The sequence below is a fragment of the Rissa tridactyla genome, chromosome 7, assembly GCF_028500815.1.
Source record: "Rissa tridactyla isolate bRisTri1 chromosome 7, bRisTri1.patW.cur.20221130, whole genome shotgun sequence".
NCBI classification, from domain to species: domain Eukaryota; kingdom Metazoa; phylum Chordata; class Aves; order Charadriiformes; family Laridae; genus Rissa; species Rissa tridactyla.
In genome coordinates, this window is record NC_071472.1 from 50,897,463 (window position 1) to 50,912,665 (window position 15,203).

Sequence of the window (15,203 nt, forward strand, 5' to 3'; positions counted from 1 at the left end):
CTTCCACAGTGAAATTCACGTTCCTTTGCCATCAGTCCAGTGATGAGTTTTCAAAACTGGTCTCTATTCTTCAGTGCCTTAAATATGGGAGCACAGGAGCTGTTTTCTTGTGCTCAAAATTCAAACTGAAGTAAAGGTTGTATAAACGCAAAAGCTGGTTTTAAAAAGATTAAGCATTCAAAGCTCAGGAAGCATTCAAATTTTAAAGGTCATTTGAGGCTCCTGGCAAGGCTTTCAAATCCTTCAAACAATTTAAATTAAACACCCTTAATTTTGCAAAAGTCTTCCATACTCAAGTAACATTTTGTGTAGAATGAAGACAACCAATAAAGCCTTTGAATATTCAGGACATTCTGCTATTTTACAGACTCTTGCAAGGAAACAATTTTTTATCATATCATTAACTACAATTCCTTTCCATATATCTGAGATCAGTTCCTTTAAATTTCACCAAAGATGTCTGCTATACATATAATTTTCAAGGACTAGTTTCTCCCACACCTTCTGATGAAAAATAGCAATATAACGGTTTATTATGAGGAAAAAAGGATGAAGATTGCAATCCCTTAAATTGTTCTTTGCAGGAAGGCTTCTACAGAGCTCCTTCGGGAATTAGGGCTAGGATACAAAATATTTTCTTCTAATATTTCTACATATAGAACCAGCTCTCAGCAACTTTTAGTACAGTGTAACTGTTGAAAAGGTAAGCATTGCGCTGCCAGGGCATCACCAGCAGAGTTCCATGAGCATCAGTGTTTGTTACAGTATTGTCCCAGGCATTTAACAACTACAGGCAAAGCAGGAATACGCTGATGAAATGTGCTGATAGCATTCAATTAAGGAGGTACCACCTACACCTAGGAGGATGAGAAAGTCTGGGATACTTATATCTAAGCATATATATATATATATATATATATGCACAGCTGAAAACACAGCAGCACACCAATTCAGCTGTCTGCATGAAATTTATGAAATTTATGGGCACCCTAGGAGAAGAGTCCAAAATACAGATTAGTAAATTTATTACTAGGTATTACGTGACCTAATCTATGCAATACCCATGGGAACAGATTCCCGATTTTATGTTAATAATCTCTGAAATATTTCTTGTGTCAGGAGTTACTAAATCCAGAGTTCATTAACAGCACCATGAAAACATACCTGTTAAATAACAACATCACTGAAGAGTTACGTACCTTCTAATGAGCCGTGAATTGGAGATAAATCAGCAAGTGACCTGCATGAGCAAACATTATTGATTAATAAGCTGCCACGAATTAATTTCATATTTCCAGTGCATGTAACAATGAGAAACAGTTTGTGAACAACTTTGATTTAAAACTACATTTGTACTTTAATGCATTTTATAATTATAAAAAAGAAACAGCTGAACGAGACTTTTATATTTATACACTTCCAAGTAATGTACAGAAGGCATGCATAATTTGCAACCATAAAATACTATTTAAAAATAAAAAAAAAAATTATAATTGCTTTTCCTGATTTGAGAATCAAATTAAGATTTTTCACATTGTCCTTCATAATCCAAACACTATGCAAACGACTAACTGAGCAAAAAGTAAGAGAATGAACAATATGGCATAGCATAACTCAAACACAACAGTTTTGTGTTATCTTTGGAAGGATGGGGATATAGTCATTTAAGTCATAGAGTGCTTCCAGGAGAGCATCTAAAGCCTGCATTCGTGCTGCTATTGATCAGTATTGTGATAATTAGGCAGAAGTACTGTACAAATTAGGTCTTCTGAGTTCAGAGGGCCTACAGGAAGAGGAGGCTTGTGGGTTTGTTCAATACTTCAGTGTATCTGTAGTAATTAGCCCAGGTTTCTTCCAATGTATCAGTCACAGCCCAAGTGAAATGCAGAGGATATGAAGTCTGAAGTTTCCAGTCAAGAAATTCTCGATACAGGTTCCCAAAACCTCATAAAAGTAGACCAAATTGCTTCAGATGCCTCCTCAAAACCTACCTCCAACAGAAACAGAGACGCTTCCAGTGTTTTCAGCTTCTTCCTCAAGTATAAAAGAGAAGGTTTATGCTTAGATGGTATGCGTTACTGAACACCAGGCCGCTCAGCTCTTCCAAACGCGGTTTTTCACCTCATGAGATCTGATGTCTAAGTGCCCATCCTTTCCCTCTCCCAGGGTTACTGACCCCCCAGCATTTCTGTACTTAAAACTTTGAATTAAAACAGTATTCCTGTTGTTTTAGTTCAGAACAACACAGAACTGATTTTCAAAACTTTTCAGATATTAGGCACCGGTTTAAGTGTGAGCTGCATACCTAAACACTTTTAGAGAAATGTCTCAGCCAAGGAAAACAGATGCCATTTCTGGATGCAAACTAATTTATTCAAGAGCATATTTTGAAAGAAAACCCTGTATCTATTTAATTTCAAGCTTCTCCTAAGAGCTACAGCAGCATTAACTAGGGCAGCATTTTCCTCAGGTTTCCTAGGAGGCAAAGCCAATTTCCAGACAGCAGGACTTCCCTGCGGTGAGCACTAATCGCCACCGGGAAATAATACTACTACAGTATGTATATATATATATTTTTTATATATTTCTTAATTTCCTTCTTTATTATTGCCTTCCCAGGTTAATTTTAATTGAGGCTCTAAATAAAAAGCAACAGGAACCACTGCCCGCTCGCCCCCTCCCCGCGTTTGGCGGGCCCGGCCCTGAGGCGAGCCCCGCTCATCGCCCCGCAGGGCGCCCCCCCGGCCGTCCCCCAGTCCCCTGACGGGCTGAAGGCCTCGACGAGCCGCGGCCGCCCGTTGTCAGAGCAACCCGGAGCTCGGAGCCTTCCTCCTCCTCCTCCTCTCACGGCTCCTCCTCTTCCTCCCCCCGCCGCGCCCTCTCCCACCCACTCGGCCTCGGCGGCGATGGAGGCGGCGGGCGGCCGCGGCCTGGGCAGCGGCGGCGGGCGGGAGATGCCGGCCGCCTGATGAGGTACTGCCGCCGGGCCGGAGCGAGGGGAGGGCGGGAAATAGGGCTCCCCGCCGGCCGCTCCCCCTCGGAGCCCGCAGCGGGGCGGGGAAGGAAGCGGGGACGCGCCTCCAGGGTCACCCCCTCCCTGCGCCGGGGCTCCTGTGGAGGCCGGCGGGGCCCCTCCGTCGGCAGAGCCCGTCCCGCTGTCGCTGAGGGGGCTCCGGCGGTGGCGCGGCCCAGCCCGGGAGAGGCCGCCGCGGCCCGGCGGGAGCCAGCAGCGGGCCAGGAAGAGACGGGAAACGTTGGAGAAGTGCCTTTATCAAAGGGCTTATTTTATCTCGTTAGGGAGGGGGGAAGACATTCTGGAAGCCGTCCGCCGCCTTGAAATCCCGTTTAATAACTTAGTTACTTGAAAGTTTGTTAGGCAGAGCGCCAGGGGAAGCCGCCTTACTCGAACAATGGGATCGCTCACTTTTTTTCAACACCGAACTGTCAGTTTTTTGCAGAAGCAGGCCCCAAACCACGAGCTGAAGAGCGCTAATGAGATCACTTTATTATTATTATTCCCCTCCTTTTAAAAACATCAGTCGTGTCCGGGTCTTGCAGACACATGGAGTAATGCTGTTCACCCAAATCAATAGTATCTCCAGTTTATTTGCTTTATTCACGGGCATAAAATTACAGAACGTGAATTTTGGCTGGATTGAAGTATGATGTAATCTTTGGCCAACAAAAATATAGTAGTAGCAGCAGCAGCGCTTCTAAATGGTAGTAAGTTCCTGTATTCATTTTTTAAATCGATGCAATTTACTCTTCTAATATAATCTCAAATTTAAAGGCTAAATAATTCTAGGTTTGTGCAAATACATTAAAAACTTCATGCTGTGCAAAACCAATTTTGCTTTAACCTTTTTGCATCCCCAATGAAACTAGCTGGGTATAAACACTAAGATTTGGAAAAAAAATAATTTCAAAGAGGAATCTGGAAGAGTCTGAATTATAGAAAAAGGATTATAATAAAATTTCTAATGTTTCAATAATACTATTCACTAGCGACAAGTATTGTGCCAGATGCAAAGCATTCTCCAAAATCATTACTTTCATGTCACACCAGTCCAGCGAAGTAGATTGAACGCTATTTGAGCAATGTAAAGACTGACACAGAAGTGAAAAACTGTCCAGGAAGACAACAGAAAGAAGCCAAAGGACAAATAAATAAGACCTGGCTTGGGTGGTCTCACTGTTAGGTTACTGCTTGTTGGCTGCACTTCTTTTTTCACCTATAGACCAGATGGTCCCGGCTCTTTTAAATGCTTTTTACAAAATGGACTAACCTGGTTCTGCTCACTTACCCAGACAGGATAATCTTGTTAATCTCATAATGGCCCTCAATTTTGAGCACGCACTGGCTTTTGATGAGACTTGTCTGAACAAATGCTTACCATTTTATGGATGCATGTAAATGCACTCTTTGCTTCCTTCCCATCATTGTTTGCTCCTTCTTTGGCCTACTACTGTTACTATTTTTGTGAAATTATGCAGCATTTCTGAGATCTCTTCTGTACAAGCTTGTGCTGGTCTCCTATTCAGCAGTTTTGGCTGTTCTGATTTACACTGGAGCAACTTTAGATTTTACTAAGGCAGCCAGGTTCACTGCAGGCTAGAAAATCTGCACAGGAATGAAAGGAAGTCATTTAATATGGCAAAAAGTAAGTTGCCCCGTGGAGAGACGGTGCAAACCCAGCGTGCCAGTTTTCAGACTGAAGACAGACGGTATCTGTCAGAAATCATGCAAGCAATCACTCAGTACAAGCTATAGTATTTTTATGGGTTTTGTTTGGGGATTTTTTTGTTTGGTTTTTTTTTTTTTTTTTTTTTTTTTTTTTAACCCTGAACTAATTCTCTCTTCCTTCAACTGTAACTTTTTATATCCTACTTTAGGAGACAAAATAGCAAGAATCTGGACCAGAAAAAAAATCCCAGCATGCAACAAAATTGCAGTCATCTCCACAACATCCAAGGGAGTGGTGATGACTCTTCATCTTCTCAGAGCGCCCACGCAGCGAGGTTGTCAGGAGAGAGCTCGTGCCATCACAGCGGCGACGTTCGTATACAGCTGAACTCTGCTGTGGGAGAAGCCAGAGAAAACGCAAGTTCCCGGCATTCCAGGCCAGGTTCCCAAAGTCGCTCACATGGACATGCCCACAGCGAAGCAGTGGGGCTCGATGATTCCACCCCAGACTCGGAGGAACACGGGGGCAGCTCCCTCTCAGAGCTCAGATACCTCCTCCAGTGGCTGCACAAAAGTCTGCCGTATATCTTGATTCTGTGTGTCAAACTGATCATGCAGCATATAATTGGTAGAGTATAACAAAATAAGGTCTGAGAGAACAGATCCCTTTCCCCAAAGAGATATACTAATAACCGTGCCTGAAATATAATTCAATTTATTTTTAGCTTTATTTTTATTTGCTTTATTCATCAGAAAGGGAGATTTACTAAACTACATTTCAGTGGCTTCTGTTTCCTTTCCTGGCATATGTACAATGTGCTTAATTATTCTGGCTTGATAGTCTGAGCTATTAATTGTAATTACAAAGACGTATTAGAAATGGCTGTTTTTTTAACCCAGTTCGGTAATTTTTTTTTTTTATTTTCTTGTGTATAACTGACCCTTTTCTCCTAATAGGCATTTCTCTTGGAATTGGGCTGCTAACAACTTACATGTATGCAAACAAAAGCATAGTAAATCAGGTTTTTCTAAGAGTAAGTATCACCCTATGCAACAAATTTCTCTAAGTTAACCAAGACTTCTATCCATCAATTTTTGAAAGAAATGTGAATGGAGATACTGTTTATTTACCTAATAATATTAGGTGTCATGGTTTCAAGATGGAAGTAAAGTCTCAATGCTTCCGTACAGTGTAGAGCTGCTCAGATAAGTAAGGTTTGCAAAATTCAAAAAGAGGGTTTTTTCCCCCCTCTGCCTTTGAATATTGAAATCACTTCAACTGATAAAAGCTTTTTGCATTTATGGAAGAACTTCTTAACTATATTTGTGGAATCAAATAGCAGTCCCAAAGGAAAATTTGTTGTTTCTTTAGAGTGGGGTGGGTTTTGGTTGCGTTTTTAGAAAAAACCTCGATACGCATAGAAATTGCTATGTCGAAAACATTAAAATTACTGCTTTACCTTTCCATTGAGTTCTCCTATTTTATTTGGCCTGAAGATAAAATCCTCTAGTAGTCATACTCTGTTCAGCTGCAGCAGATTTAGTGCTTCAGAGGTATATTGAAGACATTGAGATACGGACTGTAATACGTCTTTACAATGATCTTACAGGAACGGTGCTCCAAGTTGCAATGTGCTTGGCTACTAGTGTACCTAAATGGATCATCTCTCCTCTTGTATTACACCTTTCATTCTCAGTCACTGTATTACAGGTAAGCAGAGGAACATCTCTACTCACAACATAAATTACTTAAATATTAACTGGGAACATTTTATCTGGGCTGCTGCTGGTTTTCTTTAATTGTGGCATTGGTTTCTCTTTTTATTTTAATCTCCATTCGTCTTCTTCTGCCAAACTGAACAGGTGCTGTCCTTAAAAACAGTATGTTGGAATTTGCAAGATTAGACCCCATACTCAGCTTAATGGCACTACTGTACCATGGGGAACGTACCTGGGTTTGATTCCTAGCTTTGACCCTGCCTCCTTGCCTTCGGACTACTGAATATGGCATTCTGGGGCTCTATGGAGTTTATCTCTCCAATTTATTTTTTTTTTCCCCTTACCATCCTGTAGCTACTGTCTTGGCTGTAAATCAGCCAGAGGCTGTTTTGCTAAAACGGTAGAGAAAGCCTGTCTCTAGAGGATGGGCGTTGTGGTGAAGACACAGGAAAGAAGGTTCAAAAATGGAAAGGTTGTCACCGATCATAAATGATCAATTTACAATAAAGAGTTCACTTTCTTAACAAATATTTTTCCTCTGTGTAAACCAGGTTTCCTTTTTTAATTAAACCTGCCGTGATAATCTCTGGTTACGCTTTCCTCTAAATAGGGTGCTCCAGTAACTTCTGATAATTCTTTTTGTAGCTTAATCTTCTTAAGCCCTACTGTGGATTTTATGAACTTCTGGGAGGTACTCTGGATTGTGGGAGTCTCAGACTTTATTTTGAAATTCCTCTTCATGGGCTTCAAGTGCTTTATTCTCTTGGTGCCTTCTTTTATGATGTCCTTTAAGTCCAAGGTAAGGAAACAAGCTATATTTTTGCTTCCTTATGAAGATTCCTTTATCGTAAAATGAGCTAATTATTAAATTCTGCCCAGAGAAAAGTCTTTTTAATTAAAGATCCGTATATAATCTACCACTACACCATGGGTGAGAAAACCCTGTGGATTTCACGCTTTTCCCTGCTTGGTGCTAAGGAAGGTTTACAGTCTGATCTGAAACAATTGCTTGTATTATGTCATTGGATAAATGGGTTTATTTCTGTCTCTTAAGTGGGGGGGATGAAGAAACCTTTTATTTGCTGCAATGTAAGAACGTGTATACAGGCGGTTAGCACAGAGCAACTGAAGCACAGTAAATTTTTTACGTGCTCAACAGTAACTGACATGGGAAGATTTTAAGATCTGCACATGCAAACAGCTGTTTTTTTCTGTCTCTTCACAAAATAATTCTGAATTTTCCTTTTGTTAATAAACATAAGCAGTATTTGTGTCAGATCAGTGAATTTGATTCATAACTTAATTCCTCAAACCAGTGAAGTTCAATAATTTTCACAGAAGCCTATACTGGTTGGTGGGGTATTTATCCCATCCTATGTAGGAGTTCATTATCACAAGATAAGGCTTCTTACACATGCATGAAATAACATTTACAGGAAAACAATCTGTAATTTATGTTTTTTAATAAAAGAACGGGCCCTGCAGGATACAACTCTGCTAATGACAGGCTGATTTATATGACCAGATTTGTCTTGTCTTCCTTTTTCATGTAGCTTTTATTTTATTTTCTAATGCTTATGAAATAAAGTCTGATAGCACTGTTAAGTAGGTAGGCATCTGACAAAGCAATCCTATTTTAGCGTATTACTTTGATTTTCTGCAGTACAGCAATCAATTGTGTTATTGTTATTTGTACAGTTGTGGTGAGACTCAGCATCTGGTCTTCATTCTTTTTCATGCTTCATATTTAGTTGTTTCAAGAGGAAGTTACTCAAAAGAATAACAATGCATCTTTTCTCTATATTTTAAAAATCCTTTGTGTTTTAAATCTTGAGCGATTCCTTTGCATGTCTTGCTTAGGGCTACTGGTACATGCTGTTAGAAGAACTCTGCCAGTATTACCGTATGTTTGTCCCCATACCAGTTTGGTTCCGTTATCTTATTGGCTATGGGGAGCTGGACAGTGTACTAGGATTGACCCTTGGGATATTGTTGGGCCTTCTCTACCTCATCCTAAAAGTACGTAAGCTTTACATTCCTCTCAAACTATTTTACAGTAGTCACTGGACGGTTAGAGGCACATAAAGTAACACATTTCCAGTTGTTCCCCTGTGTTTGAACTGACTTGCAAGTTGATGCTTCAGTTTAACTGACACAGCCTTCCGAAACTGATAGGAATACTGGCTCAGGGCACTAAATCTTATTTTTCCTGCACCTGTTCTGGGAATGGATTGGGTTTGTATAGCAAAGAACACTGTTAGTAGAGGTCCCCTCATGTCAGACATTGGTAAGACTGTTACCAGATACTGAGGAAGAAAGCTAGCAAAAATAAAGGTAAATTTAATGGCTAAAAGAATCAGCATTTTCGAGGAAACTAGATTTCTTCTGTACTAGGGTATCCTGTGTGATGCTAAGCAAGTGTTCATGCTGGCTGTCTACTTCACCAGAGAGCTAATCTGCCCCAGATGTAACCAGACTCAGTCCGAGTTTGGCTTTGAAAACAAAAAATACTTTATAATGCAAAGGTATCTTAATTATACCTCTAAAGACTATTGCATATGTGATAGTAATGCTAGTATATTTGCATTCGAGTGCTTCATTTCGGAACCTCAACGCTTTTTCTTTCAAAGAACAGACACCTACTGGGAAAAAACTTAAGGCTAGAGTCTTAATTTGGTTACATATTAAGCAACTAAAATAGGGCTAGTCGGAACTATGGCTGTGCTTATGCTCCTGCCAACATCAAACTAGCAGTGACACTTCTAGTGTTGGAATCTACACAAAAGCTTGGAAGCTTTTTAGTTCACAGAGAAAAATATTAAGTGTAACTCAGGTTTTCTTTCCCATTTCAGCTTTTGAGCTTTTTTGGACAGTTGAGAAACTTCAGACAGGTCCTACGGATATTCTGTACACGACCAGTGAGTACTGAATTCTCTTATGACAAAACAATAAACCCAGTTTACATGAAAAGACTTCTTTTTTAAATACCTCATTCCTATAATAGTTTGTATCATTCTAGTAATAGACAACTGCTTTTTTAAAGTAAACCCTGTATACTTGTTCTCCCATTTCCCAGTCTGAATTTATTATGTGATTACAGTGTCAGCTAAACAAAACAAAACAAAAAACCCCACAAAAAAAAAAATCTGCATGCCTCTTCAGATAAACATATGTGAAATAACAGACCCCTTTTTGTCCTGCTTCCTACTTTTTAACTGGAATAAATATTGGTTGGATGTGGGCAAACCTTTATGCTGAAACATAGTGAGAATTGATGCTTGCCAAAATAATTGACATGCAAGTAGCTTCTGCTAGAATTGCAAGTTTCTAGATAATCTGTCTCTGTAGTAAGAGGTATTGTTTGGAGTCTGCTATTCACACAGTAAAACGTATAGAAGATTTTGGAACTCAGTGTCATGAACTAGAAGTATAATAGAGCACTTAATTCTAAGTGGTGTCTTGATCAAATTGGAACTCCAGACAGTGTTTTGCTCAGAGGTCACTGTTAAAATAAAACTGCTACAGATTTTTCCAGTAATTGTGATCAGGGGAAGATACTAACTAGCCAGCAGGATAAGTGGGAACTCATAAGCTTTAGGCCCCAAGACAACTATTAAAAAACTTAGCAACGTTTCGTTGGATTAGGGATTCGAATAGTTTTCCTGATATAGCAGCCCTTATTCCCAATTCCTTTCTGTCCTGGTATTTTTGTGTTTTGTTTTGGCTTTCCCCCTTCCCTCAAAACTAATTTCGGCTGAAAATACCTTGTTTTACAGCACTATGGGGTACCAGCTAGCAAGAGACAGTGTTCTGAATCGGATGAAATTTGTTCCATCTGCCAAGCTGAATTTCAGAAGCCTATTCTGCTTATCTGCCAGGTAATAACACATAATCAGAATTTTTTTTTTGCAAACTTAAGAATATTTTAAACTGGTAAACAAAACAACAGAAAGTTAGATTAGTGAGTGTATGTCTTCTGATTATTTTTAGAAATCAGGCTATGCAAATAATATACCGTCTTATAAATGGAAGAGCTTAGAAGCTCTAAGTTCTCATTCTTTTCATTACAGCACACATTTTGTGAAGAATGCATCTCTTTATGGTTTAATAGAGAAAAAACGTGTCCACTCTGCAGAACTGTTATTTCAGACCATGTTAACAAGTGGAAGGATGGAGCCACATCTATGCATCTACAGATTTTCTAAAGCATGTCAAACAACTTGTTTTACAGTTTGTTTGTTCAAGCTAAGGTTTTTCAGTTTACTGCAGGTTAAATTGTAGGTGGCACAAGGAACGAGTTTCCAAATTCTAGATATCATGCTTCTATGAAATGTTCTAGTATTTAAAACAGTGCAGAAAATGTTAACTTGACCTTCTTAAGTATAGAAAAGTAAGTTTTCAGAATGAACGCAGAAAAGCCAGCATTGCTTCTCTTGTGGTTCTTGTAGGAAACAATCAAGTCCTTGACAAATGCTGCATTGCTTCTTGCAGTAACTTCTTAATTCAGCATTTTATTTAAAACTTGAAGTAGAGTTCCAGACTGTATTAAATTGTATTTATCCTTCTAACATGACTCAACCCAAAAGGTCGACCTACCAATTTTATTAAGATTATAAGCAAATTTTATACTCTGGATGTCATGGTTTTGGCAGGATTGGCCAATCAGAACCTCAAACCAGGACACCTGACTACAGTGAGAATTAGAGCTACTTGTCACACTTAGCATTAAAGGTCCTCTAATGCTTGCCCAATAGATGACAGAAATTAGCTTCTTATTCGTGCACCTATAACAGCAACTATTTCTCACTGTACCTGGAGATCAGTCACATGAATAAGAAGTTTCCCCTTTAGGTTCTTGTAGATTTCTAATGGATCTTTGGCTTAATACATAAACCAACCACTGATGTTAGTTTTTTACTCAGCATTTTATAAAGTTGGTATTTTTAAAACAAATCTTTAATACTATATTTTTGTCATAACAGGAACCAGAATTTCTTACAGGGGAGAATCTATTTTATACTATATTTGCAATTTGTAGTATGCATAAAAATCAGAGAGAATAAATGCATTTAAATCTATTTGTTTGGTGCATGTTGAATAAAGAAACAAGAGTCATTGCTGTTTCAGTATTAACTTAACGCGTAAGCACGTAACAACAGCTCACTGCTAGGTATACTTTTCCTGTTAAACTAATGTCTCTGAAAACCAAAAAGCCTCCAAATGCTACAACTTATTCATGACTAGTCTTTATGCTAATTATAGAGCTAACTTATTGCAATCTTACTTTTTTTTCCTGCTTGTCTTTTTTCACCTTGCTATTCAGATAAGACTAAAAAAAAAAAAACACTCAAATTATTCTGTTACAGCAAAGTTAAACTGAGTTGCCATTAACTTGAGCTTGTCTTAACTGAATACCTTTAGGAAACTTCTAAATTAGGGAAAAACCAGAATGAAAAACTTAAACACTTACTCGATGAATGATGTAGCAAGTCAAATGGCCAGGCAGAGCGAGGACTGTAAAGTTGCAGCTGACACAGCCAGATTTATAGGGCTGACAGGGCATGATGGGAGAGCACCCTTAAAGGTACAGCTAAAAGTGTAACACCAGTAGAATTTCGTGTTCAGAATAAAAATCTAATGAGATGGAAGATTCAAGCTAAGAGGTATCATTTTATGTTCAACCTGGGTTTTGCTATAGCATGTTGTGTATTTGCTAATTGTATTTTTGTTTGAAGTTCACTGCAGTTCAGAGTAAACGTGCCCTATGATTGTTCCACTATGGTATCTGAGTGACTGGAGGGAAAAGACTCCAGCTTAAAGCAAACAGGCAAACGCGTCTAAATCTGTAATTGGAAACTCATGGGACTAGAAGAGACTGGTTCTCACGGAAGCCTTTCCCAGCAGGTGAGGTACTTAGTTTGGAGACTGTGCAGCTGAGTGGTGTTAGAGCAGTCCTGAGGGTGGCAAGGAAGAATCGGAGCTTGGCCACAGCCAGCGCTGGGCTGTAATGGGCTTGTGCCTGTGCCTCCACTGTGGTCAGAACAAGCTGCTCTTTGTTTCCTCAGAGATCTAGCTATGCCTTAGCTTGCATTTGAAGTTCATACAAGATCAGAACTGTTTGTTGTTTACTTTTCATCAGTGCTGATATTCAGACTGCTGCTGCAGCAGAACTCTTGAGAGATGGACAGGAACTGAATCAGGCAAGGAACAAAAAAGAGTAGGGGGAGCTTAAGGTTGGATTCTACATCTCTGATGGGCCCATGGAGACTTTGGCAGCTCACTGAGTTACACAATCATATTTAGACTGTCCCAAAATTAATCATGAACATACAGTTTACCTAAAAAGTATTTTAAGGTTTTTTTCTTCATACGGGTGGTGTGTGAGTACTGTGTAAAGAATGTGAGCGCTTTATTTAATTTAGGCAACAAATCACACCTATAAGAAAAGCTTTGCTTATGTGAGTAAAATGCATGACTAAGACAAATACACAGTTTATAAGGGCAGATGTAATAACCAACCCTTTCTAAAATACTGTCCAAAACAAAAACTGTAACTTATCCCGAATTAGCCTTTCCTGAAATGCTAATGCCAACAGCTTAATCACTTTTTAATTCAAAAATCCTCTGAGAGAAAATATAAACTAAAATTCATTAGACTTGGACATGACGTTAGAGCAAGGAAATGCACTTCCTAAAACTTGAATATTCATTAAATTCATTGCCTACCAGTAACGGGTAGCCATTCATCAGAATTCCACTACTCCGTGACAAGACTTTCAAAAATCTTTTAGAACAATAGGTCTAAATCACCTAGTGCATTCCTGGAATATTAACTGGGAAGGTACAGATTCCGAGGTGCACCAGCTGCTTAATACAAATGCTTGTCCTGAAAGCAGAGCCACTACCCTGCTGACTAAGGGAAAAGATCTGAGAAATAAGTGTAACAAGGACACTTTCTTACTGCCTTATCCCCACGAGGAGTAAATAACAGCCCCGTTGCTCACGCAGCAGGAAATAGCGAGAAGGACGTCTGCCGTTCTCTCAGAGAATCACAGAACAGAATCATGGATCTATGACAGCACAAAGGGAAAGTGGTCCGTCAAGACCAAGAGCTTGGACCGAGGGATCTAAGATGATCTAGGAAGGTAGTTACAGATCGAGAAACGTGCCGCTTTACACATAGATATTCAAAGCACACAGGGAAATTTGAAAGAAATTAACCTGAACTAAATATTCGTTTGCTGTAGAACAAAAGTATTTATAAACTACTTATCTCCACATGTAGTTTGATACAGATACTGTACATGGAGGAATTAAGGCACCAAGGCTGGTATTATTAGTAAAAAATATGAAACTAATTTAGAAGTATTACACAGTGTCACCTGACCTGTAAAGCTCACCAAGAGTATTTTATGGAGCACACCAGAACATGGCGTCAGTGCTTTAAGTCAACCCTGGATTGTTGCTGATCCTTTGGCCTTTGTCTACCACATAGTAGTAACAACACCTTACTAGAATAAGGGTAAATATTAGTAGAGATAGACCAGGGAACAATTTCTTTTTTATTCTCTCTCCCTGTTAATGATTTTTTTTTTCCTTTAAGATCCAGTGAAAATTATCCAAACCAGTAATATTATCAAACACAGTTTATTAAAAAACAAAGCACTAAAAAGAGATTTTGATCAACCAGTTTAGATTTACACTTCATAAATGAAACAAATCATTCTTATCTTGGTTACAGAGAGGGGAAAAAAAAGTGAGTAACTTACATCCATGAATGACATCCCCTCTGATCCGCTTGTCAGCATCATGCTAGTAAGATGCGACTCTTCCTTATCAAGCCCACTCAGGCCAGGGTGGCTGCCCTGCTCTCCACACACACAGACACCCAGACACCCAGCACCCGTCTGACTCTGCAGGAGACAGAACAGAGAAGAGGATGACAAATGGCAACCAACAGCCACTTTTTAAGAGACCAAGAACCAAGGCGAAGGTACCAGCCCTTGGTAAGACAGACCGACCAGAACTAGCGTCTGTCAGGTCCTTTTAAGTCCTAAGCGGAATTCCTCCTCCCTCCCTCCCTTTCCCTCCAAAGCTGTCATGAAAGACAGTGATTTAGATCCACAGTTGTACTTAGGGCCTACCTACTTCCTTAAAAAAATAAAAATAGGTCACTTGGATTAGCATATGTTTAAATTTGCATTTAATTGCTATTCACATCCATCTTATTCAGCAGTTGAGCGCATTTAGTTCCAGTAAACTGTGAAAGATGAAAAACAGAATAGGGATTACCTTTATTTCTACTAAGGCAGCTGAAGTTTGTTTCTTGAAGACAGCTACAAAGCCAAGCTAATCTAGAAGAGAACAATCTGTAGAAGTTCATACATAGGAGCTGCATACAGTATATCATATCATCAAGGATCCGCAGGAAGAATATTTAAGTAATTTGCCTTGTTCTTGGTAACTTCTCCTCCTCCTTTACCCCTTAGGGTAAAGGATTTCCCTCTAAACTGGGAAAATGAAACAGCAACTGCCCTGCTGTAGAGACAGAATTTTAAATAAACAACCCAAACCCAAGCATTTGTCCTAAGAACAACAGAATAGTCTCCCTCCATGTTTGATGCACTTTTTGTTTAACAGTGAGAGCAGGTTGGGAGTTAATATTAAAAAGAAAAGAGACCCAAAGTAAACATCCACTGTATAGTTAGAGTGGACTCAAGTATTAAATGTTCTCCAGCAGTTCAGCTTTTAGATAGCGAGACCCAAAAAAAAAGGGATATTCAAAAGAACAATTGACTCA

General features: G+C 39.3%; 1 protein-coding gene across 1 annotated transcript; it reads left to right on the top strand.

Annotated features, from left to right (window-relative positions):
- The first annotated feature begins 2,829 nt into the window (after positions 1-2,829).
- RNFT1 (ring finger protein, transmembrane 1) lies at positions 2,830-11,481 on the top strand. The gene is made up of 9 exons (XM_054208149.1): positions 2,830-2,973; positions 4,894-5,312; positions 5,642-5,718; positions 6,295-6,395; positions 7,049-7,202; positions 8,264-8,422; positions 9,256-9,321; positions 10,180-10,281; positions 10,474-11,481. Exons 1-9 carry the CDS (start codon positions 2,969-2,971, stop codon positions 10,606-10,608), a joined length of 1,218 nt encoding a protein of 405 aa, XP_054064124.1. The 5' UTR covers positions 2,830-2,968; the 3' UTR covers positions 10,609-11,481.
- The last annotated feature ends 3,722 nt before the right edge of the window (positions 11,482-15,203 follow it).

What these genes read in the sequence shown, in the direction of transcription:
- RNFT1 (XM_054208149.1), top strand. An exon ending in TAAATCAGGTTTTTCTAAGA is followed by an intron (nt 5,719 to 6,294) that starts GTAAGTATCACC and finishes ATGATCTTACAG; the next exon opens with GAACGGTGCTCCAAGTTGCA. An exon ending in TGATGTCCTTTAAGTCCAAG is followed by an intron (nt 7,203 to 8,263) that starts GTAAGGAAACAA and finishes TGTCTTGCTTAG; the next exon opens with GGCTACTGGTACATGCTGTT.